The 27,379-nt window shown below is 44.5% G+C and overlaps 1 protein-coding gene across 4 annotated transcripts; it reads right to left on the reverse strand.

The window, feature by feature from the left end:
- Positions 1–27,364, reverse strand: LOC138811531 (zinc finger protein 568-like). Of its 4 annotated transcripts, XM_069999259.1 has the most exons (9): positions 27,221–27,268; positions 23,939–24,134; positions 20,817–20,872; positions 19,946–20,072; positions 18,231–18,326; positions 10,944–10,993; positions 9,647–9,770; positions 7,953–8,045; positions 1–4,736 (listed from the first exon to the last, which is right to left on the reverse strand). In XM_069999259.1, the coding sequence occupies exons 2-9, from the start codon at positions 23,970–23,972 to the stop codon at positions 3,334–3,336; spliced, it is 1,983 nt and encodes a 660-aa protein (XP_069855360.1). In that variant the 5' UTR covers positions 23,973–24,134; positions 27,221–27,268; the 3' UTR covers positions 1–3,333. The 4 variants fall into 4 exon arrangements, with proteins under 4 accessions (XP_069855360.1, XP_069855362.1, XP_069855359.1 ...); XM_069999261.1 differs by lacking the exon at positions 23,939–24,134 and having other exon boundaries at positions 27,221–27,364; XM_069999258.1 differs by lacking the exon at positions 27,221–27,268 and having other exon boundaries at positions 23,939–24,451.
- Between the last annotated feature and the right edge of the window lie 15 nt (positions 27,365–27,379).

Genomic DNA, 27,379 nt, shown 5'->3' on the forward strand with positions numbered 1-27,379 from the left:
TTGCAGCTTATAGACCAAACTTGGCTTGATGCTTGTTTTATTGGACCACAGCCAGACAAATCCAGTCAGAGCCAGCAATGCAGTGACCTTCTGGATCACTTTATTTTGTCACCGGGATGCATGATTTATACGACATCAAGCAGGATTTCAGTAGATATCAGTAGCAGGCCCCTTTACAGTGATTAACAAAAATCTCCACTGGGATGTCAAGCAGAGGAAGTGAAATTGCCACCTTGGATAAGGTCTGCCTGGACAACACAATCTCCAAATCTAGTTTCTACATATCACTTTGGGAAATGCAAATGAAGGAGATAAAAAATCACAGACATAAAGCAAATGACCTTTAAGCAAGGTAGGTGCTCAACCTCACTGGCAGTTAAATGCAAACTGAAGGCACCTTTTCAACTCTGGGTCAAATTGTCAGGAAATGCACATGTAGTTCATATCAATGGTAAATTTCAGACAAGGCACTAACAGTTACATTTTAAATATATTGTTTAAAAAAATACACACACACGAAGTACTTTAAGGCACAAAATAAGTATAGAAAATCTGTAGTGTAATTGCTGGTAAAATCGCCCAAATTTTCACTTGTGGATGGACTGCATTTATCACAGTTTATGTGTATACTTAATCTAAAATTGGTTAGATCAGTAGGTTCTGACTAGAAGGCTGTCCATGAGAAAAAGAGGCTGTACTATCATGGGCCCACCCCTAACCTCCTTGTACTAAACAAATCTAGATGTAAATGTCTTCCTGAGAATGCAGGACAGAAGAACAATCAGTGTCTGTAGTTTTGCTTTAAAAAAAAAGTCTGTAATATACTTAGTACATTCTTGGCTTAAATTTGATTGAAAACAGATTGTGATGGTCCTGGTTTCCACCTCCTGAATAGCTGGCGATTACAGGCATTTACCACTACAAAAGGTATTTTGTTTTGTGACCATACTGGTGCTTGAACTTGGGGCTTGATAGGCAAGCGTTCTGTGCCATGAGATGCAGCCCTTAATTCTTAAAAAGCTAAATAATAAATATATTTTTAACAACTCAAAATATTAGAAATTATAATGAAACTAGCACTATGGTAATCTATACTTTATTAAACTAAAGATACAACAAAATAGTTCAAGAATAGATTTATGGCGGGGCACTGGTGGCTCACACCTGTAATCCTAGCTACTCAGGAAGCTGAAATCACAGTTCAAAGCCAGCACGGGCTGGACTTTCCTAGTCCATGAGATTCTTATCTCCAATTAACTACCAGAAAACCAGAAGTGGCACTGTGTGTGGCTCAAGTGGTAGGATGCTACTCTTGAGCTGAAGAGCTAAGGAATAGCTCCCAGGACCAGAGTTCAAGCCCCAACACTCACCAACCAAAAAACACAGCAAGGGGGGGTGGGGAGTGAATCTACTACATGGTGACCATAGCAAGTAGACAACTGCATTGGACCTGTGCTGTTCTAGCTGTCCCAGGTCAATCTCAGCCTAGGCCTTCTGATTACAAAATGACCACATACACATTCTGTACTTAGTAAAACTATTTTTGTTATTCATTGGGAAAGAAAATTCAACAGAAGTCCATTTGCAGACTTCTGCTCAGCCCAGTGGCCAGAAGCACAAGGAAACAAGCATTTACTTAAGGAGAATGTTAACAGTGGCTAAACCAACAGTGTCTCCACTGTACGGTTGTTTATTCCCCCACCCCTTTTCTTTGCCATTCTGGTGTTTGAACTCAGGGATCCTGTGCTGTAGTACTTGAGCAACTGTGCCAGCATCTTTTTTATACTGGCTCTAGCTATCTTATGCCCAGGATGGCCTGGACTAAGATCTTCCTCTTTTGTTGAAGATAGGTGCATGCTACTACACCCAGCTAAAAATCTTTTTTGCCTAATGCATGATGCTTTATGTTTCTCTAGAGGATAGAATCATAATTTCAGAAAAAGGTTTTAGCTCTGCTTTACATTCTGTTAGAGCTTCTTGTACAAAGAATTTATTAGAGCTGGGTGCCAGTGGCTGCTGCGTGTAATCCCAGCTTAGAGGCTGAGATCTGAGGATCGCAGTTCAAAGCCAGCCTGGGCTTTGAGACTGGCCATGAGACTGTTATCTCCAATAAACCATCAAAAAACTGGAAGTGGTGCTGTGGCTCAAATGATAAGAGTGCTAAATTTGAGCTGAAGAGCTGAGGGACAGCACACAGGCCCAGAGTTCAAGCTCCACAACCGACAATTAAAAAAAAATTATTAGGAATCAATAGTACAGCTAGACAAATGCTCGCCCTTCTCATTACACACAAGAGAATTGAAGAGCTGCTTCCCACCCCATTAACTTCCTTCCACATGGTAGTTCTCTTTCATATTCACTACCAGGGGCAAGTTGCTTTAATGAGAGGCATTGTTAAAATGGGTCTCTCACTGTGTGGTGCTAGCTGGCTTGTAACTTGTGATTCTCTTCGCTCTAGCTTCTTGGTGCTAGAATTGTAGCTATGTACCACCATGCCTGGATTGGGAGGTTTTAATAAATCTCTAAATCCTGTTGATTTCAGAGCAACCTAACTTTCTCCTGCTGGGTTTTTTTACATTCCCACTCTGCTGAGGAGGCATAAGTTCTTCAACTAACATCACAAAGCCAGAGGTGAGGCTGTGGTTTAAGAGGTAGAATGCTAGCTTTGAGCAAAAGCTTGGGGACAATGCCTCAGCCCTGAGTTCAAGCCCCACCACTGGCACAGAAAGAAAAAGATCAAGAGGCCCCCAAAAAGTCACCAGACATAGGTATTCCTAACAGCAGCTTTCCTCTGGCACACTATCACTACTAGCCAGACCTTTCTAAGGTTAGCGTATTTAATCTTCATGGTATCTCAAAATTTGCTGCATTTTAACACTAACATAACCTTTCTCAAATAGACTGAATGGCCGGATGCTGGTAATCCTAGCTATTCAGGAGCTGAGATGTGAAGATAGCAATGCAAGGCCAGCCCAGGCAGACTCTTATCTCCAATAAACTACTCAGAAGTGGTGCTATTGCTCAAGTCTTATGTACAAAGAGGCTCAGAAACAAAGGTGTCCAGGCCCTGAATTCAAGCCTTAAGACTGGCCAAAGAAAAAAAAGATTGAATTACCAGGTGAGTGACCCTGATGTTAAGATGTCCTGAAGATTCATTTCTCTGACTAAGCTCCCTGAGGCTGACTTGGTTCTGAGACACCAAAATGGGATCCCCACTCTTTCTTCACCAATTTTCTAGTATTTTACCAATTGATTCCTGTTGGCTAAATTCTGGAAGAACTTATTTATATAATTTCACCATAGGTGTTAAATCAAAATCATGTCCCTTTCATTCTATTCACTCCTCTGTCCTGCATGAATTCTTTGATGCTGACTGAGGTGAGAGCCACGGATAAAGGCCTTCCCACACTGCTCACACTCATAGGGCTTTTCACCAGTGTGAATTTTCTGGTGTCGATTAAGTTCTGAGCCTCGCCCGAAGGCCTTTCCACACTCCCTACACTCATAGGGTCTCTCACCAGTGTGGCTTCTTTCGTGATGGGTAAGTTCCGATCTTCGAATGAAAGCCTTCCCACATTCCTTACACTTGTGGGGTCGGTCACCAGTGTGAACTTTTTGATGTCTCACTAGTTCTGTGCTACATGTGAAGGCCTTTCCGCATTCCTTACATTTATAGGGCTTCTCCCCAGCATGAGCTCTCTGGTGGCGAGTGAGCTCTGAGCCGCGCCGGAAGGCGCTCCCACACTGCTTACACTTGTAGGGCTTCTCCCCAGTGTGGACACTCTGGTGCCGCAGGAGGTGGGAGTCAGAGATGAACCCTTTCCCACACTCCTTACACTTGTGGGGTTTCTCCCCCGTGTGAATCCTCTGGTGCAGACTCAGTTGTGAGGCGCAGCTGTACACGTTGCCACATTCCTTGCACTCATAGCGCCTCTCCCCAGTGTGAGTGATCTGATGGAGACTAAGCTGCGTGTCATAGCGAAAGGCCTTCCCGCACTCCTTACACTTATGGGGCTTCTCGCCTGTATGGATTCTCTGGTGTCGGAGAAGGTGCGAGGAGCGGGTAAAGGCCTTCCCGCACTCCTTACACTCAAAGCACTTCTCATCCGTGTGGACTCTGTGGTGAAGGTTAAGTTGGGCATTAGACGGAAACGCCTTCCCACATTCCTGACATTTGTAGGGCTTCTCACCTGCGTGCATCTTTTGGTGCTGCCTAAGTTGTGAGGTAGAATGAAAGGCTTTCCCGCACTCCTTACACTTGTGAACTTTCTCACCCATGGGGGCGCCTGAGGCCCCTTTCTCATTTTCAGTGCTTTTTTTGCTTTTATGAACTCTCTGGTGCTTAATCAAGCTGGATTCACTATCAAAGATTTTCCCACACTCTCCACATTCACAGTCTTTTTCCTTACCAGGAGTTCTTCTGTGCGGAATGGGACATGACTGGCTCCTGCCAGCTTTCTGACACTTGGTGCATTCACAGGATTTCTCTCCAGTGTGAGCTGGTGGAGGGCCTTTCTGGGCTGAATGCTGAATGCAAGTGGGCCTTTCTGTGGAGGCTTTCCCCGGCTGTCGTAGGCTTCCCTCCCGAGGCTCTGTTCTACTCTCCAACTGGCCTGAGACGCTGCTGCCATTAAGGCTGGAGTGTGTATGCTTTTCTTTTATAAAATTAAACCATTGCAAATGGAGAGAACTGTCCTTTGGCAATATATTCTTGGTTTTCCATCTAGACTCACAGTCTGAAAGAAAGCAGAAGTATTTTCATATTTCAGGAGAAAACTTCTGAAGTTAGAAATGACAGCAGGGCTGAGAATATGGCTTAGTGGTAGAGTGCTAGTCTAGCATGCATGAAACCCCCAGTTCAATTCCTCAGTACCACATAAACATAAAAAGCCAGAAGTGGAGCTGTGGGTGAAGTGGTAGAGTGCTGCTATCCTTGAGCAAAAGAAGCTGAGGGTCAGTGCCTAGCCCCTGAGTTCAAGCCTCAGGACTGGCAAAATAAAAAACAAACAAACAAAAACAATTAGGTGGGCCACAATGGTTCATGCTTGTAATGCTGTAATGTCAGCTAACTCAGGAGGGTTTACAGTTTGAGCCAATTTGGGCACATTTCACCATTTCACCTTCCAATTCACAAGCAAAAAAGCTGGGCCGGAGCTGTGGCTCACGTGGTTGAATACCAGCAAGAAAGCCCAGTGAGGCCCCTAAGTTCAAGCCTTCGTACTAGTACCAAAATAAACAAAGATAGTGAAAATTTACTACTATTGTCACTCGTTGCAATTTGGAGGGGAAATAGAAATAAGAGCTCCGAAAGGAAGGTAGAAAATCACAATCAGAATAGGAATTTTGACCAGAAACCACCTTTGCTAAATGAATATGACATTACCACCAACAGCAAAATCTCATCTCTAGGTTTAAAAAATAACCAGATTTTACCTAACTGCCTATACTATCATCTTATCCTATTAGCTTGGCTCCTGTCCGCATATCCACACTCTCAATAGATCATGTCACTCTACTCAACATCCTTAATCGGGTAAATCAAAGATGCTATGTTGTACCTTCCACGACCCTGTCCTATACCACCCCTGCCCTTGCTACCTGACCAACTGTGTGTCCTCCATCCAGCTCACCAAGGACAGTTCCCTTTAGAACCTGCTGGTGAATGCCTTCCCTACTATGTTCATGTGGATCACTTGGTTACTGCTTCTTTCTTCAGAGCCCTTGTTGAAGCACAAGTTTCAGAATAGCACCCTCCCCATTCCATTCCATTTTTTGGTAGCATGTCATCTTACCTATTTTCCAATATTATGAAAGTTTTTATCTGTATTTTTGAAAACTTTCATATTGGACATGAACTTGCATGATGCCACAGGAAACATCTGGCTCCATTTCCTTATTCCCTTTTTCTGTCAATCCAGCTTGTAGACATCCTTGTCCAGCACTTCTAACTTAATACTTATTTTTGGTATACTGTCTGTCCTTCACTGTAATGCTAGCTATTCAGGAGGCTGAGATCTGAGGACACCGGTCAAAGCCAGCCCAGGGCAAGTCAATACATGACATGCTTATGTCCAATAAATTACTCAGAAAAAGCTGGAAGTGGTGCTGTGGCTCAAGTGGTAGAGCACAAGCCCCAGGACCAGCAAAAACAAAAAACACCTTTCTCTTGAGAATGCTTTCCTTGCAGCTTGGGGTGTGGCATTTCCCCCAATCCCCGCTCACCTTACAGCCCCAGTTTTGTACCATTGGTTTGCTTATCTTGGATTCTTTCAGACTTCTATGAATGCTCTATTCTAGAATTTCTGCAGTATCAGTTTTTTCATTCTGAATTCTTTAGTTTTTTGGTCAAGTGCTCTGTTCTATAAATCTTTTGCTGAGTTGTAACTGACAAAGAATTAGCACAAGTATAATTTCATCCGTCATGATATAAGCATCCTATAACACAGTTCAATGAATATTAACAAGACTAAGGGTATCCATGTAGAAATTAGCTAGGTGCAGTGGTAATCACCTGTAGTCTCAGCTACTTTCAGAAACATGGCCTTACTGAATTGTAGCAAACATTTAAAATAAACTTAATAGGCCAGGTGCCCATGGCTCATGCCTGTAATCGTAGCTACTCAAAAGGCTGAGAGCTGAGGATTGCAATTTGAAGCCAGCCCAGGCAGAAAAATCCATGAGACTCTTACCTCTAATAAACTATAAAAGCCCTAAGTGGTGGTGTGGCTCAAGTGGTAGAGCACTAGCTTTGAGCACAAAGAGGCTCAGGGACACTGACCAGGCCTAGTTCAAGCACCAGGACCAGGAAAAAAAACAAAAATAACAATTCAGGGCTGGGAGTGTAGCTTAGTAGTAGACCGCTTGCTTGCCTAGCATTCATGAAGCCCTGGGTTGGAATCCTCAGTACCACATACACAGAAAAAGCTTGCAATGGAGCTGTGGCTCAAATAGCAGAATGCTAGCCTTGAGCAAAGGAAGCTCAGGACCAGTGCCTAGACCCTGAGCTTAAACTCCAGGACTGGCAAAAAAAAATTAAAAACATGTATTTTATAAATGTGTATGTATGTGTGTGATTCAAAAATGTCAGAAAGGCAAAAAAGATTATTTTTCAATTGGTGCTGAGGCTAATATTACACTGATGCAAAGTCACCACAAGGATTCATCTCTGCATTTCCCCACAATGGAAATAACTCTTTCTCTTGAATTCCTCTATAGTTTACGCTAAGATGTTTTATACTAAAACAGAAATCCTGCAACATAAAGGTATTAACAAACCAGGTGTAACTTACCCTTAAAAAGCATGGTGGGTTTAACATAAATACTACATATGTCCTTTTATATAACAGAACAAAGGACAAACTTCAGGGTATCTTAGTAGATTTAGATAAAGCAATTACTGAAAGTATTGACGTGGAAGAAGCTAGTCACAAAATGCCTGTTAGATATTAATATGAAATGTCCCGAATAGGTAATAAATATATAGAGAAAATAGACTGCTAGTTGCTTAGGGAAGGGAAGTGACTAATGTACCTTTTATTTGGAGGTTTAATGAAAATATTCTATAATTTGATGGCTACAACTCTGTAAATGTACTAAAACTAATAATCACTTTTCCAATGAAGCTATTTTAAAAAGTTGAGTGTGATGGCTCATGCTTGTGGAGCAAAAAGACTTCCTAACCAAAAGCTGGATGTGTTAGAGCCTTAGCTGCCTAGCAAACACAAGTCCCAAAGTGAAAAGAAAAATTGTACGGGGGAAAGGGCTGACACAGTGGAAGGAAAAGGGCCTTTCTGAACTGTGAGGGCAATCTAAACAGTAGTAAGCCAGCGGTAATTGGATCATTTCAAGACCCCCCCCCCCACCCCCGTTTCAGGCTGTCTACAGAGATGTTGCTTTCTCACAATCTGGCTGAGTGACAGCCACAATGTCACCCAATATTATTCACTACTCACCTGGATGCCACACTGTTGTCTTCCTCATAACCATCCAGGACTCTTTCCCCTGCTCCAATAAGGAGATAACATGTGGCTTAGTATCACAAAGTCCTGCTCAAGGAAAAAAGAGATTATGTTATGGATATCACAATTAAAAATCAGTGAGAGTGGGCTAGAAAGGTGGCTCATTGGTAGACTGCTTGTTTTGCACGCACAAGGCCCTGGGTTCGATTCCTCAGCACCACATAAGCAGAAAAAGGTAGAAGTGGCTCAAGTGGTAGAGTGCTAGAGAGTGGTAGAGAGCTGAAGAGCTGAGGGACAGTGCCCAGGCCCAGAGTTCAGACTCCATGACTGGCCAAAAAAAATTTTTTTAAAAAATCAGTGAGCAGGACTGGTAATGTGGCTTAGGGATAGATTGCTTACCTAACATGCATGAAGCCTGTGTTTGATTCCTCTATACCATAAAAAAGGGGTATTGTGGCTCAAATGCTAGCCTTGAGCTAACAGAAGCTCAGGGTCCTGAGTTCAAGCCCCAGGACTTCCTGCCCGCCCCCACAAAAAAAAATCAGTGAGAAGCAAGTAGAAAAAGGAGGGGATGGGCTGGGAAGGTGGCTCAGTGGTAGAGTGCTTGCCTTGCATGCCTGAGGCCCTGGGTTCGATTCCTCAGCACCACATAAGCAAAAAGCCAGAAGTGGCTCTGTGGCTCAAGTGGTAGAGTGCTAGCCTTGAGCTGAAGAGCTGAGGGACAGCGCCCAGGCCCAGAGTTTAGGCCCTACGACCGGACCCAAAAAAAAAAGAAAAAGAAAAAGAAAAAGGAGGGGAGCGGGTGGCTCGTGTCTGTAATGCTAGCTACACAAGAGACTTGAAATCTGAGGATTACAGTTCCAAGCCAGGCTGAGCTAGAAAGCTGTGAGACTGCTTTGTCCAATTAAGCACCCAAAAAAAACCCCTGGAAGTAGAACTATGACTCAAGAAGAGTGCCAGCTAGCCTTGAGCAAGAAAGCTCATATACAGTGCCCAGGCCCTGAGTTTAATCCTTAAAAGGAGGGTAGTGAAGATCAAAGGAATGAAAAAGACCAAGATGCCCAATAGGAGAGGCCCACTTGTGGAAAAAGGGACTCAGACTCTTTGAAAAGCAAGAATGATTCACTTAGGTATTTAAAGCCAAAATAAAGGCCAGGTACTGGTAGCTCATGCCTGTAATCCTAGCTACTCAAGAGGCTGAGATCCAAGGATTATGGTTCAAAGACAGCCAGGGCAGGTAAATCCTGTGAGACTCTTATTTCCACTTATCCAGCAGAAAACCTTAAGTAGAGCTGTAGCTCAAAGTGGTAGAGCACTAGCCTTGAGCAAAAGTGCTAAGGGGCATTGCCCAGGCCCTGAGTTCAAGCTCCATGACAAAACAAGTCAAGGGCTGGGAATGTGGCTTAGTGGTAGAATGTTGCATGAAGCCCTCCCTGGGTTTGATTCCTCAGTACCACATACACATAAAAAGCCAGAAGTGGTGCTATGGCTCAAGTAGGAGAGTGCTAGCTTTGAGCAAAAGAAGCTCAAGGACAGTGCCCAGGAAGACAGTGCCCAGGCCCTGAGTTGAAGTTCCAGGATTGGCCAAAAAAAAAAAAAAGTCAATATAAATTAATTAAAAAAAATCATGAAAAAGACAAATTCTAGGAAGCCAATTATGTATTTTGAGGGGTTATAGGTACACTTACCCAATGAGACAAGGTTGTTGTAGTTCTCCAACATTACATCTTGGTACAAATCCTTCTGAGCAGAGCTTAAGCATTCCCATTCCAGTTGAGAGAAGTAAATGACAACATCATTGAACTTCAAGCCCTTAAACCACAAACAAATATGCTGTTTGTAAAATCAATTAGCTAAATGTTTTAGGTTGTATGAAAGAAAATGGAGGAGATTCAGCAGGGGCTCCACTGGGGAGCCAAGGTCTGCTGGCTCTCAACAAGGATGGGTTAGCAGAAATGGGGCCAGTGACAAGTGCAAACCTGGGACTTCAGCACATGTAACCACCCAGGTACAAGCATAAACCAAGTCCAGGTCATCAGTGGTGTTAAGTGATGTTATTCAGTTAATACAGAGTACACAACATACTCTTCCCACTGCCCCTATTTTCTCATCGCAAAGTATTTTATAAAAGTCTACCACTGAAAAGGAATATAATTTATATAACTATAGCTTCTTTCAAACTTAGGTTCAACAAAATAAAAGTCAGGTCCCAAATCCCATCCATTTTTCTATATCATCACCACTTTAAAAAAGGGCAGGGATGTAACTCGGTGATAAAGTGCTCGCTGAGCACATGAAATTACTAGGATATCTATCTCATGGGATTGTTATGTGGATTAAACAAGACTACACATGGAAAGACGTTCACACCACAGAGGTTTAAAGTAAGTGCTACTTCGGTTAGTTTTGTTTCTATTATAGTATGGTCTTACACAGTCACATACCCATTCTTATGTACAGATAAAATCATTTAAAACTATTAAGTGACAAGATTTAGATGGTGGTACCATGAGTGACCTTAGTGATCTTAGTTTTGAAAATTACAAGAATCCTATATTCAGTCACTAGAAAAGAAGCAATTAGGTTATTTCTACCTTGGGAAAAATATTTAGAGCGCAGGCAGGCAGGCAGGCAGGCATTCCAGGCTGTTAGAAATTTGTAAGCAAAAAGGCTACTTCAGTGATCCTAGAGGGGACAACAAAGAAATTAGTGAGACTGGAGTGGATAACCCTACAGTGCTGTAAAGTTCCCACCATCACAGGGCAGGTCACAACGGAGAATGGACAACATCAGGGAAGTGGAAATTCCAGATCACAAAACACAGTTTATGCAGAGCAAACCTGAGACTGGTTTGAGACACCACCAGAAATCTGGCTTTTTTGACTCTTCTGCCAAATCACCAATGTAAATTTTCGGTAGCTCTGGAATTTGACAGGGCTCTGAAAAACCAAAAGCCCTTTTCAAGAAATACTGAATGCAACTTACGTCCACTATGACTTCAAATACACAGTACTTCTTGCCTTCTCTTCTGGATTCTTAAGGAAAGAAAAAAGATAGAAAATGGTTAACAAATCACAAGCCAACAATTCATTCTTATGGCCCAGTCAAGGCACAGGCCTGAACCAACACCCCTTAACCCTAGACTTGGAGAGATGCTGAGGAAACCTTGTGTCCTTACAAAGTAAAAAAGAACCTTAGGGGCCCAAATCAAAGCCCTGGGAAAGATTCTCAGACCACAGCCACCTCCTGCTGAAGAGTCTGACTCCAAGGCAGACTCCTTGCTTCTCTGGCATCAAGACACAGCACTGGCTGAGTTGATGTGTCTGTCCCTTCAGGCCGAGGCACCTCTATGAGCCTAACGCCCAGCAGCTACTTGGTGAAGAACTGCGAAGTGGAGGCAGAAGCTCCCTAGGACAGGTTCTAGCACCTCTCTCTTCCAACAGTATTCAATGCACTGGACACAGTGGTGGCAGCTGTAGACATCCCAGCTGGGCTTGAACATAAAAGGCAAGATACACATCAAGTAACAGAGGATACCCTGAATTTTCTTAGCTCTGTGAAAGGCACAGTCCACAAGGCAGCCAGTGTGCAACTTGGAGCCAACATCCACCAAGGCCCCACAGCACTGACCACCAGGCACACAATCCACATCTGGGGAGATCTGTGGGGGCTTTCTACCAAACAACAGACCTCAGAGCTACAGACCCCAGACCTCCAAATATGCCCCCAACTGGCTCCCATCCTCTCTCTTGATGTTTCCCTTCCATCCTGCAGTGCAGTGTGACATGGACACCTGGCCTTTCCCAACAGCCAGGCCTTAGTTCCTTCCTGGGCATGGACTAAACAGCCCTTGAGGCCACAGCCCAGACAAAGCCAAGAGCATGGGCTTAGGCTAGGGATTCATTCATCCCCTGATCCTGTGCCATGCTGCATTTACACATGGATACAGCTGAACCTTAGCTAATTTTTGAATAATTAATCAATTTTTACCCCAGGACAAGATAGAATGGTTTTAATGAATTTTATCTAGCATAAACCTCAACAAACACAGGCAAAAAGCACGACTGTTTCATATGTGACTACAGGTATAAATTCTAAATAAAAGGCTTCTTTCACTAATATACACATTTTGTACAATGAATGTCAAAAGATTTCTTAGTTGGAAGAACATTTTGAAATTTAGGGACAAAGTACTTTGTATGAACAAAGCAGCAAAAAGAAATTCATGTATCAAGACGGGCACCAGTGGCTCACGCCTGTCATCCTAGCTACTCAGGAAGCTGAGATCTAAGAATCAGCTCAAAGCCAGCCCGGGCAGAAAAGTCCATGAGACTCTTATCTCCAATTAACCACCAAAAAACCGGAAGTGGTGCTGTGGTTCAAGTGGTAAGAGTGCTATCCTTGAGCTGAAGAGCTCAGGGTCAGTGCCCAAAACCAGAGTTCAAGCCTCATAATGACAATGAATCACCTAAATGGGTCCCAGGGTCCTTGCAAAAAGAAATAAGAAAGCCGGAATCAGAGCTGGGATAACAGAATAACCAGCTTTGAAGAGGAAGGGGCTGAGAGAAAAGGAATACAACAGCTTCTAGAAGTTGGAGCATCCCCTTAAAGTGGGAAAGGGTAGAATTATCTGCCATTTATCAGAAGTCACCTTGATAAGTCTTCCCTCCCTCCCCCCCTCCCTGCTAGTATTCTGAAACTCTCATTTCTTCTGGGAATTAAAGAACAGAGTTTGTAGCGGGGTGCAGTGGCTCATGCCTTAATCCTAGCTATGCAGGAAGCTGAGATCTGAGGATGGCAGTTCAAGCCAGCAGGAGGGGTGGGGGTGGGGGAGGAAGGATAGTGGGAGAACAACAAAAGGGAAGGGGTAACAATGCTTGACAAGAAATGTACTCGTTGCCTTACTCAGGTAACTGTAACCCCTCTGTACAGCATCTTTACAATTAAAAAAAAAAAGCCAGCTGAGACAGGAAAATCTGTGAGAGTCTTATCTCCAATAAAACTACTCATAATCAGAATTGGCACTGTGCCTCAAGTGGTGGAGCACTTGCTTTGAGCTGAAGAGCTGAGGGACAGCGTCCAGGCCCAGAGTTCAGGCCCCACAACTGACTGACAAACAAACAACAACAAAAAAAAACCCACTCCCAGAAAGTATCATTTCATAAACATTGCTAGGGGCTGGGAAGGTGGCTCAGTGGTAGAGTGCTTGCCTTGCATGCCTGAGGCCCTGGGTTTGATTCCTCAGCACCACATAAGCAAAAAGAAAAAAGCCGGAAGTGGTGCTGTGGCTCAAGTGGTAGAGTGCTAGCCTTGAGCTGAAGAGCTGAGGGCAGCATCCGGGCCCACAGTTCAGGCCCCACGACTGGACTCAAAACAAACAAACAAACAAAAACCCATAAACATTGCCAGGCTGATGACTCTATGTGCTGGGGCCTCTCCACTCCATTAAAGGGCATCATCAGGGGTAAGGAGCAACTGTGAAATAGGACACTAGTCACAATACAACCCTCTGCCATGCAGTTAGCATTTCAGAAAATGGCTCTATATAGTTGTTCTCCATGTTAAATTTAGTTGGAGAACAAACAGCAGCTGGGTACATGAGAGCACTAAGACATTCAGGGCAGTCATTAAGCGTGCCCCAGAAGCAGCTGCTGAGGCTCAGGCTCTGCCTTGGCTTTTGCACTGGCACTCTGCCCTCAGCTTGAAGCAGCTGACACCCATCTGTATTTGCTCATGCACAGAGCCATCAGATGAAATGGCCACTGTGGCTCATGGCATCACAGCTTGCAAGCTTAAAGAGTGAAACTATGAAGACAGAACAAACAGCACCAAAGATTAACAGCTCTTATTTTACCCAGTGAACCCTGAGGCAGCTATTCCAGAGAAATGAAAACTCTTCTCTACACAATGATCTGTACACAAATGTTTGTGGTAGCTTCCTATGAAACCCTCCAATTGTTCTTTTTTTTGTTTTGTTTTGTTTTTGTTTTCTTTTGAGTCTGGTCGTGGGGCCTGAACTCAGCCTGGGCGCTGTCCCTCAGCTCTTCAGCTCAAGGCTAGCACTCTACCACTTGAGCCACAGGGCCACTTCTGGCTTTTTTCTTTTTGCTTATGTGGTGCTGAGGAATCAAACCCAGGGCCTAATGCATGCAAGGCAAGCCCTCTACCACTGAGCCACCTTCCCAGCCCCGAAACCCTCCAATTGTTCATAAACAGGCAATTGGATATGCAAAGGGTGGTACCATTACCTAGAAATAAAAAAAATTCTTGAGATGTAGATAAAACACAATATTTGAGCAAATGATGCCAGACACACAGATATGATAGAATTCTACAGACTTGGAATTCTAGAAGAGGCAAACTTGTCTAGCAAGGTGCAAATCAGAGGTGGTAACTTCAGGAGGTGACCACTGTGAAGGAGGAGGCAAGGGAACTCTGAAAGACTGGAAATATACTATTTCTAGATCTGAGAAGTAGAGGCATACACAGACATAAATATTTATCAAGGTACACAAGAGATTACCTTGTTATCTACATGCTTCAATTTTAGAAAGGGAAATGGAACAATGAGAACCCTCTAGTCATAAAGTGCAGGGAAGGAAGTTTTAGAAGCTGGCGTAGAAAAGGAAAAGGAGCAATGACAGATGGCACACAGTACAACACATGTGGACTATTAAGGGCCACACACCCATTCCAGAGCAAAACCCAGCACTTAAGATTTCTGGCTTCCAGGGCTGGGAAGTTGGCTCAGTGGTAGAGTGCTTGCCTTGCATGCCTGAGGCCCTGGGTTCGATTCCTCAGCACCACATAAGCAAAAAGAAAAAACCCGGAAGTAGCGCTGTAACTCAAGTGGTAGAGCGCTAGCTAGCCTTGAGCTGAAGAGCTATGGGACAGTGCCCAGGCCCAGAGTTCAGGCCCCATGACCGGACCCAAAAAAAAAAAAAAAAAAAAAAAAAATTCTGGCTTCCAGTCTGGTATGTGCAGATGTCCCAACAAGTAAAATGCTGAAAAATCAACAAGCCTTCTTAGATTCATCACAATCCCAAGAGCAAAAGTTGTCCCTAAAACCACATCATCAGAATCCTCCATAGAAGTGGTTAATGTAACCAATGAGTTGCTAGAGAATCACTGTGGACAACTTGCCTGATCCAGGACAACTTCCCCTGAGTCTAACCTAGGGGTTTTTATTACAGCCCAACTGACCAGTGGCTCTTCCAGTCTGTCATTCTGTCCCATTTGAGGGTGAAAACATGCACTGACAGAGTTGATACTAGGCAAGGGAAACATGAGACAAGGTTCAGTCTAAAAGAACCTACAATAAGAATGAATAAGAACCAGTTGCTCACGCATGTAAATCCTAGCTACTCAGGAGGCTGAGATCTGAGATCGGGTTCAAAGACAGCCAGTCCAAGCATGAAAGACCATGAGACTCTTTTGTCTATCATGGGGTTTAAACTCTGGGCCTGGGCGCTGTCCCTCAGCTCTTCAGCTCAAGGCTAGCGCTCTACCACTTGAGCGCCACTTCTGTCTTTTTCTGTGTACGTGGTATGGAGGAATTGAACCCAGGGCTTCATGCATGAGAAGCAAGCACTATACCACTCAGTCACATTCTCAGCCTGGCACATACTCTTTTTTTTTTTTTGGGGTCCAGTCATGGGGCCAGAACTCTGGGCCTGAGATCTTCAGCTCAAGGCTAGCGCTCTACCACTTGAGCCACAGTGCCACTTCCAGTTTTTTTCTTTTTACTTATGTGGTGCTGAGGAATCGAACCCAGGGCCTCATGCATGCAAGGCAAATGATCTACCACTGAGCCACCTTCCCAGCCCCACATATTCTTTTAAAGTTACTGAAATTAGTTTTCTGGCATTCTATTGAAGTATTTTCACATCAATACTAACAAGGGAAAAACCACAGATTCTTTGTAGTGTCTTTGATTTGGCTAAGATTACTGCTGATCTCAGAAAAGTTAGGAAGCATTTATCTGAGAAAGACTGGTATTTTTTCCTTGTTCCTTTTGTTTATAAAGTTTGAAGGGAAAGTAGACATTTTGAATAGTATGCGTACTTAACTCCTTTCCTAATCCTCATGGATTTCTGAATTCTACTTTAGAGCTCGGATGGTTTACTGAGGACTTTTCCAAAATACATCTGCACGGTGTATATCCTTTGTTCTCTGTGACTGAGATTTCCTTTTACATACATGGCTTCTGAAGGGAAGCCCAATGTAATTCTTAACCTTCTCCATGCTACTGAAGGTGCTAAGCAAGTGTCAAACTAGGAATTCTCATGAAGAACCCTGAAAAGAGTTTCTAAGGTAAAAGAGTTCAAGCCCCATGACTGACAAAAAAAAAAAAAAAAAAAAAAGAAAAAGAAAAGAATTAAGACTTACTATGTCGAAAAATGAACTTTACAACTTTGGCGGGGAGGGGCGGGGGGCAGTGTAGATATGGGTGGGAGGGCAGGATATGGGAAGGGATAGGAAGGGAAAACAAAGGAGGAAGCAACAATGCTTGATAAGAAATGTACTCATTATTTTGCCCATGTAATTGTAACTCCTCTGTACGGTATTTTCAGAATTTAAAAAAAAAAAAAAAAAGACTTCGGTTGGGAATGTGGTCCAGTGGTAGAGTGCTTGCCTAGCACGCAGGAAGTCCTGGGTTTGATTCCTCAGCACCACATAAACAGAAGAAGCCGGAAATGGTACTGTGGCTCAAGTGGGAGAGTGCTAGCCTTGAACAAAAGAAGCTCAATGACAGTGCCCAGGCCCTCAGTTCAAGCCCTGGGACAGACAAAAAAAAAAAAAAAATCTAAGCCAGGAGATTCTTATGAGAGTTCTATAAAACACAATTTTGGAGGTTTTCAAAATGGAAAGAACAAATAAAGTCTTCTAACTGCCAAACATTAAAGAAAAACAAAACTACACATTATAAAAAATATTTGTGTAAAAAAATTAAACTCAAGCCAGGCGTCGGTGTCTTAAGCCTGTAATCCTAGCTACTCAAGAGGCTGAGATCTTAGGATCATGGTTCAAAGCCAACCGGGGAAGGAAACTCTATGAGACTCTTTTTTTTTGGTTGGTTGTGGAGCCTGAACTCTGGGCCTGGGTGCTGTCCCTCAGCTCTTCAGCTCAAAGCTAGCGCCTTACCACTTGAACCACAGCTCCATTTCTGGCTTTTTCTGCTTATGTGATGCTGAGGAATTGAACTCAAGACCTCATGCATGCAAGGCAAGCACTCTACCACTGAGCCACCTTCCCAGCCCCTCCGTGAGACTCTTTTGGTCTTTTGTTGCTTTTTTTCCCCTTTTTCTCCCAGGGCTGAGGACCGAACCCAGGGCCTTGCAAGTGCCAGGCGGGTGCCCTTCAGCTGGGTTAAACTCCCAGCCCCCCCCCTCCGTGAGACTCTTATCTCCAATAATCCAATCGGGAAACGGAAGTGGCTCCAGTGGTAGAGCGCTTAGCTTAGGCTGAAGAGCTGAGGGACAGTGCCCAGGCCAAGAGTTCAAGCCCCATGACCAACAAAAAAGGAAAATTAAACTCTTGGCCAGGAGCCAGTGGCTCATGCCTGTATCATAGCTACTCAGGAAGCTGAGATCTGAGGATGAAGGTTCAAAGCGAGCTTGCACAGGAAAGTCCCAGACTCTTATCTCCAATTAACCAACAGAAAACCAGAAGTGGTGCTGTGCCTCATGTGATAGAGTGCTTGCCTGAAGCTGAAGAGCTGAGGGACAGCACCCAGGCCCAGAGTTCAAGCCCCACAACCGTCAAAAAAACAAAAACAAATAAAATTAAACTCTGACCTTAAAGGTAAGAGCTCAAGGCAAGGGATCAAAGAGGGACAATGACTCTCAAGGTTAAGTGGTAATTAGGGAAGGGACATTAGGGAATGTTGGCATCCTGAAATCTATGCCATTACTGTCCCTCTTATATTTCAAGAAGGGGGCTGGGAATGTGGCATAGTGGTAGAGTGCTTGCCTAGCATGCAAGAAGCCCTGGGTTCAATATCTCAGTACCACATACACAGGAAAAGCCTTAAGTGGTGCTGTGGTTCAAGTGGTAGAGAGCTAGCCCTGATTAAAGGAAGCCCAGGGAAAATGCCCAGGCCCTGAGTTCAAGCACTAAGAATGGCAAAAAAAAAAATTCAAAAAGGAATATAGCTCCAACACAAAAGTAATACCTGGAAATGCCACAACATGCCAAGGTTTTCATATGCTCTGTCTCTCTAATGAACATGTCACATGATTTCTCATTAAGGGCTGTTTTCCATGTATTCACCTGGAGAAAGTCTCCAAAACATTTCTTCCTCCATCACCCATGGCTCCTCTTCTTGTTCCAGCTTGAAGATCACATCTGGTTTGGTGACTTGACAACCTATTATGGGAAACAGCAAAGAACAAGAATGTTGATCCTTCCCTATTTAAGTGTCATCAATTAGTTGCACAGGAGTTTTCATTATGAGTGGTCATATAGCATGCAATGTTCCTTAATTTGACTCACCCCCTCTATCACACTCCATCATACTACCTACCCACTCAATTTCAACAAGCTTCCCTGTTCTATTTCCATACAGGTACATTAAGTATTCTGACCATATTAACTCTCTTCTCTCCCTGTGTCCTCATATACTCCAACTAGTACTCACCCCTTTGACAAGAATGGTTTACATTTCTGTATGTTAGCTTTAAGAGACTTCACTGTGGTTACTTCATAAATATATACGTAGTATTTTATTTAATCTTTACAATGATAGTTGTTATCTTTTTTTTTTTTTGTCGGTCGTGGGGCTTGAACTCTGAGCCTGGGCGCTGTCCCTCAGCTCTTCAGCTCAAGGCGAGCGCTCTACCACTTGAGCTACAGCGCCACTTCTGGTTTTCTGGTGGTTTATTGGAGATAGGAGTCTCACAGTCGCTCCTGCCCGGGCTGGCTTTGAACCGAGATCCTCAGATCTCAGCCTCCTGAGTAGCTAGGACTACAGGTTTGAGCCACCAGCGCCCGGCTGATAGTTATCTTAATCTATATTGCTTATGAATTCTATGACCTTTAACAATAAAACTATTTTTTTTATAACCGGGTGATATGTATATTCTTTCCTTTTGCTTATTATCAGCTGTTCCCTCTCTCATTCCCTACCTCTCATCACCAACCTTGACTTGTTTGGCTTGGTTCAGTTTCATCAATGTCCAGTGCAGCTGATGGGCATATGTAGTATTTTAACTGCTTGCTCTCACTTTCCCCATCTCCACTATCCCCTATTATTCAACAGCTTTTGGTAAGTTTCAATCCCACAGAGACAATGTACTTAATCACTGTTCACCCTCTAACACCTGTTGGGAGCCAAAAGGGAGTCTCTCTGCATGATAGACTTGACTATCTCACTGGAACATCTTGAGGCTGTTTACAGAATCTGGTCTTTTCATCCTTCCCCAAACAAACACCAGGTGGCTGCTAAGGACCTTTTCAACTGCCCTAAGCAAATATACTGCAGCTGCTACGGCCAATGAAAAAGCTTCCTTATTCTAAGCATATAAATACCCCTGTGTGAAAAAAATTTGCAGCTTGATCAGAATCCTTGTCTTGCTGTCATTCTTCGTGTCTCTTGTCCCTTCATTCCTTCTCGCTTAGGTTCATTGCCCTCGTTGAAGTCCTGCGGGTCGGGACAAACACCCTCTCTGCCCCATAGTCCTCTCAACCAGTTCCACAACTACAAACGTAAGAACTTAAGAGTCCAGGCCCCATAACCTGACCCCCCCCCAAAACAAAAACAAAAACAACCCAACAACTTAGATGAAAATGCTGAAGACAACCACACAGACCCTGGTACCTTTAGAGTTTGTGAAAGATGGGGATAAAGGAACTTCCACTGTAACTAAGGCAATTAGTTTCTACCCTGAAGATATGAGCTCAGTACAATGATATACAACTAGGGAAGCTGAACTCTATACAGGGCAGGAAAGAAAAGGGGCTGGTATTGACTGCAAAGCTACCCTTACCCACTGCGACTAGGTTCCCATATGTCTCCAACATCACATCTCGGTACAAGTTCCTCTGAGCAGGTTTCATTTCCTGCCATTCTTCCTGAGAGAGGTCCAAAGCCACATGCTGAAATGCCACTGTTTTCTGTGAAAACACAAGCCTAGTTAATTTACATTAGTATAACTTAGTTCAACTTGTATCAAAATGTGAAACTGAAGAAATATATAAGATCATGTAGGGCTGGGAAGGTGGCTCAGTGGCAGAGTGCTTGCCTTGCACGCATGAGGCCCTGGGTTCAATTCCTCAGCACCACATAAACAGAAAAAGCTGGAAGTAGCACTGTAGTAGCTCAAGTGGTAGAGCACTAGCCTTGAGCTGAACAGCTGAGGGACAGCACCTGGGCCCAGAGTTCAGGCCCCACAACCGACACATACACAAAAAAAGATCATTTTAAAAATGCATGTCATAGTCTTCTAGATAATTTTCATTTTCATCGTTGGCCAATACTGACTAGAATTATAAAAATCATGGCATTACTTGAGAAAATCTTTTGGCTTATGTGCCAATATAAAGGCTTTCTTTACTTTACACAATTTTAAGGTATTTTTTTTCCTCTGATAAGAAGTGTAAACTATGAAACAAACTTCGTACCCCAGTTTGCTATCATTTTCTAGATTATATTCACTGTTCAATCTGAATAACCTGAACAATTCTGTATTTACTTATTTATTCATAGTCATATCTCATTCTTCCCCTGGCTCTGATTTCTCAATCTGTATTTTTTTCACTTCTATTCATGAACTTAGTTTAACAGCATACTGTAAGTTTAGAGCAACACAGTACTACTGCACTGTATAATAACACAGGAAATAAATGATTAAAACGTACAATAGACCTGTTCATATCCTCTTCTTCCTTGTCTGCAGAGTCCTGTAGACACCAACCTGAGGAAAGGCAAAACAGATTTGCTTCAGAGTTCCAGAAAAAATATGGAAATCTTCAGTACCACATGGTTATAAAGGCCCTTATGGACAAATGTTCCTCAAGGCCATTAGAAATGTGAAGCACTGTTAGGTGCCAGTGGCTCATGTCTATAATCCTAGCTACTCTGGAAGCTGAGATCTGAGAATCATAGTTCAAAGCCAGACCAGGCAGGAGAGTCCATGAGATTCTTATCTCCAATTAACCACAAGAAAACTGGAAGTGGCACTTGGCTCAAGTGGTAGAGCGCTAGCCTCCAGCTGAAGAGCTGAGGGACAGCGCCCAGGCCCAGAGTTCAAGCCCCACAACTGACCAAAAGAAAAAGAAGGGGGTGGGGAATGGCTACCTGGTGGCTCACACCTGTAATCTTAGCGACTCAAGAGGCTAATATGTGAGGACCAAGGTTAATCCAGCCCAGGTAAGAAGATTCAGGAAACTCTTATCTCCAATTAATCACAGAAGAAGCCAGAAGTGGCACTGTAGTTAATGTGTAAGAGTGCTAGCCTTGAGCAAAAGGATCTTAGGAACAGCACTCAAGCCCAGAGTCTAAGGCCTGGGATTGGCAAAAAAACGAAGGGAGGAAGGGAGGGAGGGAGGGAGGGAGGGAGGGAGGGAGGGAGGGAGGGATGGTGATTAAACACCTTTGATGAAAATATTCAAAATGGATGCCTCTGGAGATTGGGAACAGGTGAGAAGAGATGAAACAGTGAAACTCTTTATGGCTATATAACAGCATTTTTAAAGAAAGGTATTTAGCACATGCTGATAATACCAGCAACTGTGGAGGTAGGGACAGGTTGGGAAGCAGAGACAGGAAGATCTGGAGTCCAAGTCCAGCTGAAGCAAAGTGGTAGAGCACTTGCCTAGTATGTGCAAGTCAAGAGGTTCAATTCCCAATACCACAAAGATTTTTTTTTTTTAACGAACCCTTGGAGTTGGAGGCATAGGTCAGCTGGTATAACACTAATTAATAAAGCCAGGCGCTGGTGACTCAAGCCTGTAATCCTAGCTAATCAGGAGGCTGAAATCGGAGGATCGCGGTTCAAAGCCAGCCTGGGCAGGAAAGACTGTGAGACTCCTATCTCCAATAAACCACTAGAAAACCGGAAGTGGCACTGTAACTCAAGTGGTAGAGCACTAGCCTTGAGCTGAAGAGCTGAGGGACAGCGCCCAGGCTCAGAGTTCAAGCCCCATGACCAACAAAACAAAAAAACAAAAACAAAAACAAAAACCCAACACTAGTCAATGAGTGAAAGCATTAGGGATCAAGTTTGAGTCCTAGTCTAAGACCACACTATACCCCTGGCCTGAAAAAGTATCCTTTAAGAAAAGGAGAAATTGCATTTTAAAAGTTCATTAAAGCTGGGCGGTGGTGGCTCACACTTGTAATCCTAGCTACTCAAGAGGTCTGAGGATCAAGATTCAAAGTCGGCCAGGGCAGGAAAGTTCCCCTTAAACTCTTATCTCCAATTGACCACTAAAAACTGGAAGTGGTACTGTGGCTCCAGTGGTGGAGCGCTAGCCTTGAGCTCAAAGCAGCTCAGGGATAGCACACAGGTCCTGAGTTCAAGCCCCGTAATTGACAAAAAACAAAGTTCATTAAAAAAAAAAAAGTGAAGCCTGTGGCTCACGCCTGTAATCCTAGCTGCTCAAAGCCTGAGACCTGAGATCTGGGTTCAAAGCCAGCTCGGGCAGGAAAGTCCATGAAACTCTTATCTCCAATAAACTACCAGAAAGCCTGAAGTGGCGTTGTAGCTCAAGAGGTAGAGTGCTAGCCTTGAGCTGAAGGACAGCACTCAGGCTCAGAGTTCAAGCCCCATGATCAACCAAAAGAAAAAAAAAAAGTAAAACAAATAGTGAAATGGAAAAAAAAAAAAAAGGCTATAGTCCTAACACCCATATATGCTTACTTTTTTTTTTTTTTTTGGGGGGGGGGTCAGTTGTGGGGCTAGAACTTGGCCTGGGCACTGTCCCTCAGCTCTTCAGCTCAAGGTCTAGCACTCCACCACTTGAACCACAGCACCGCTTCCTTTTTTCTAGTGGTTTATTGGAGATAAGAGTCTCACAAGCCAGGGCTGGGAAGGTGGCTCAGTGGTAGAGCACTTGCCTTGCATGCATGAGGCCCTGGGTTCGATTCCTCAGCACCACATAAGCAAAAAAGAAAAAACCTGGAAGTGGCGCTGTGGCTCAAGTGGTAGAGCGCTAGCCTTGAGCTGAAGAGCTGAGGGACAGTGCCCAGGCCCAGAGTTCAGGCCCCACAACCGGACCCCCAAAAAAAAGAAAAAGAGTCTCACAAGCCAGGTGCCGGTGGCTCTCACCTGTAATCCTAGCTACTCAGGAGGTTGAGATCAGGATCAAGGTTCAAAGTCAGCCCAGGCAGGAAAGAAAGTCCATGAGACTCATCTCTAATAAACCACTCAAAAACCGGAAGTGGTGCTGTGGCTCAAGTGGTAGAGCGCTCACCTTGAGCTAAAAAGTGCAGGGACAGTGCCCAAGCCCAGAGTTCAAGCCCCATGACTGACAAAAAAACCCAAAAAATGCAGTGCCCAAGTCTCAGGACCCCCACCAAGAAGATCACCGAGAGTCAGATGTTCTGAAATGCAAAAGCAAGGTTTTATTCAGAGGGGCTGCAGCTCCGGCCTCTTGTGGAGCCTAGGAGGAGAGGCCCGAGCTAAACATTTACAGGGCTTATAAAGGCAAACAACCAGGTGTTTGGATTATTGGTAGTCTATGTTTGCTCACAGGATTTGCTTATCTTAAGTTTAACCTTTCAGTTTAAACAAGCAACAAATGGTCACTGCCTCAAAAATGGAGTTAACCCTTCAAGAGTCTCACAGACTTTCCTGCTGACTTTGAACCCTGATCCTCACATCTCAGCCTCCAGAGTATGTAGGATTACAGGCATGAGCTATCAGCACATGTGTCGTGTATGCTTTTTACATGTATATTAAATTTCCTACTTATTTTTACATATCCTGAACACAGACCCCTTGAGAACCTATATTCTACCCACCTCACAGTCAACTCACCTCTCTTTTGCATCATCTGGGTCAAACAGGCCATTGTCTCAGTTACTGATAATCTCTAAGCGTAGCTCTGTCATTCAGATCATGCCTGTTCTGGTAGAATGGTCAAGATAGTCTCCAGGTCCAGCAATTCCATACAGATACTTCTGTTCCTCAAGCTTCTCTCTACTCACACCACAGATGTGCCTGGAAGCAGGACCTGTGGGCTTAGCAAGGAAATCTAATTTACCTGATGCCTTTCACTGAATCCCTGCGGTAATCAACCTCCACGATAACCCCTGATGATCAGCGTTCTAGTATTCATACTTTTTGTAGAAAAAGTATTCCTTGCTCTCACAATAAAAAGAATTGATCTCAATAAACAGGACACTTTTTAAAAGTGATGGTATGTGGCTTCCAGAATTAGGTCGTCTATCCTACATACTTTTGGAGCTTGCACTGTGAGTGAAGCCACCTGCCTGTCACACCATGCAGACCCTCCATCAACCCCAGTGAGAAGATGTCAACAATTAATACCACTCAGCCATTTGAAAGCAAAAGCTTCAGCCCCAGTCCAGTCTTCTGAAAACAGCTGCCCTAATCAATCTGTGAACTTCTGGAGCCAGAATAACTGGCACAGTCACACTCCACAGCATTTGTGAGGTAACTAATGTTTAAAATTGTTGAAGCCAGCTGGGCTGGGCGCCAGTGGCTCATGCCTGTAATCCTAGCTACTTGGAAGGATGAGATCTGAGGATTGGCAGTTCAAAGCCAGCCCTGGCAGCAAAGTCTGTGAGACTTGTGTGTCTGTGCGCCTGTGCGTATTTGAGAACCGTGGGGCTTGAACTCTGGGCCTGGGCACTGTCCCTCAGCTCTTCAGCTTAAGGCGAGCACTCTACCACTTGAGCCAAAGTGCCACTTCCGGTTTCCTAGTGGTTTATTGGAGGTAAGTGTCCCTCAGACTTTCTTGCCTGGGCTGCCTTTGAACCGTGATCCTCAGATCTCAGCCTCCTAAGTAGCTAGGATTACAGGTTTGAGCCACGGGTGCCTAGCCCGTGAGACTCTTTTTTTTTTTTGGTTGGTCATGGGGCCTGAACTCTGGCCCTGGGTGCTGTCCCTCAGCTCTTCAGCTCAAGCCATTGTGCCACTTCCAAATTTTTTTTTGCTTATGTGGTGTTGAGGAATCAAACCCAGGGCCTCATGCATGCAAGACAAGCGCTACCACTGTGCCACCTTCCCAGCCCCCAATTATCTTTTTTTTTTTTTTTTGGTCCGGTTGTGGGGCCTGAACTCTGGGCCTGAGCACTGTCCCTCAGCTCTTCAGCTCAAGGCTAGTGCCCTACCACTTGAGCCACAGCGCCACTTCCGGCTTTTTTCTTTTTGCTTATGTGGTGCTGAGGAATCGAACCCAGGGCCTCAGGCATGCAAGGCAAGCGCTCTACCACTGAGCCAACTTCCCAGCCCCAGCCCCCAATTATTTTATCTCCAATTAACCACCAGAAAATCCTAAGTGGAGCCATGGCGGAAGTGGCAGAGCATTCACCTTGAGCTGAAGAACTCAGGGATAGTGCTCAGGCCTAGAGTTCAAGCCCCAAAACTGGCACAAGTAATAGGAAGAAAGGAAGGAAATCAACCTGAAACAAATACCATCAAGACCTGAAACACCAAAAAAAAAAGAAAAAAGAGAAAACCCACAGGGTTGGAAAAATCACTTTTCTGACAAATATTCTGACAAACCCTGAACAGCAGTATCAGACAGAACTTGTATTACACGGTATTTGCCTGAACTAAGAAGCATGTTTCCAATAGTCTTGATTTATTTTTGTGGTGTTGAAGATCAAACCCAAGGTCTTAAGTATACTAGGTTAGCTGCTCTAACAGTGATTTCCATCCTCAAACATCAGACAAAAAACCTGTTTTGGGTTTTGTTTTTTATTAGTGGAGCCTGGTGGCTCACCATGTGAAATCCCAGCTGCTTAGAAGTTTAGTGGCTGCAAGTAAGTCTTTCTGTAAGACTCCAATTAACCAGTACAATTGGCGGCAGGTGTGGCTATGGTACAGTGACAGCTGTAAGCAATTAAAATGAGCAAGTACAGGAGATCCTAAATTTGAGCTAATACTCGCACCAAAAGAAACCCCCCTAGCAACAACAAATACGTGTTTCCTAAGTGGTAGATTGGAATCTTGGTGCTCCTTTCTCACCTTTACCAGAATTACAGTATTTCTAGGAAATTTTGCCTTGCCCTGCCACTGTAGGGATAAAAAAAATGTTCTTTCTTTGGCTAAAATAATCTTAGTATATTTGGAGGCAGAGGTTTTAAAGGTATTTGCATAACCTCTTACGTTAAGAAATGAAAAGGAAGCCCGGCACTAGTGGCTCACGCCTGTAATCCTAGCTACTCAGGAGGCTGAGTTCTGAGAATCGCGGTTCAAAGCCAGCCTGGGCAGGAAAGTCCATGAGACTCTTATCTCCAATAAAAACCACTAGAAAACCAGAAATGGCGCATTGGCTTAAGCGGTAGAGCACATGCCTTGAGCTGAAGAGCCGAGGGACAGTGCCCAGGCCCAGAGTTCAAGCCCCACGACCGACAAAAAAAAAAGAAATGAAAAGGAAAAATTCCTTGTAAACCAGTCTTTTTTTTTTTGGTCCGGTTGTGGGCCCTGAACTCTGGGTCTGGGCGCTGTCCCTGAGCTCTTCAGCTCAAGGCTAGTGCTCTACCACTTGAGCCACAGTGCCACTTCCCCAACACCATTTTTTTTTAAAGCTAATTATACACTAGAAGAAGAAAACTGGAACGCTGAAGAACAGTCCCAGGTACAGTGGGGCAAGGGCCTACAGAGAGAGGGTTACTATGAAATGTGTGGGGAACCACTAGAAGCCAAATAGAGGAGGTGGGAAGGTGGCTCGGTGGTAGAGTGCTTGCCTCGCAGGCATGAAACCCTGGGATCGATCCCTCAGTACCCCATAAGCAGAAAAATCTGGAAGTGGCGCTGTGGCTCAAGCAGTAGAGCTCTTGAGCATAGAGACAGACTCAGGGACAAAGCCCAGGTCCCGAGTTCAAGGCCCAGGACCGGCAAAAAAAAAAAAAAACACACAAAAACAGAACTTTAAAAAGTAGCTACCCAAGTCACACGAGAAACCCTGCACATCCCTGCGCAGACGCGGCCACGACATCACCAATGACCCCCAAATACACAACCACCGCCGCCACAAAACCGCATCCCCGCCAAAAGCCACCCGCCAAGCCAGCCACACGCACACGAACCCCGCCACGGGTGCCCGTGCCAATCATGGCGACCACTCACCCGCCGCGCGGCAGGCACCGCGCGCGGCCTCCGCCGCCGACCCCCGGCGCCGCGGGACCACGGCGGCTCCGCCCCGCCAGCCGCCCGCGGCCAGCGCCAACCGGCTCGCGCCGGACCGCCTCCGCCGTCCCGCGGCCGGCTCGCGATGACTTCACCGGC

Source organism: Dipodomys merriami, unplaced genomic scaffold (genome assembly GCF_024711535.1).
Source record: "Dipodomys merriami isolate MVZ:Mamm:240054 unplaced genomic scaffold, mDipMer1.0.p SCAF_534, whole genome shotgun sequence".
Lineage (NCBI taxonomy): Eukaryota > Metazoa > Chordata > Mammalia > Rodentia > Heteromyidae > Dipodomys > Dipodomys merriami.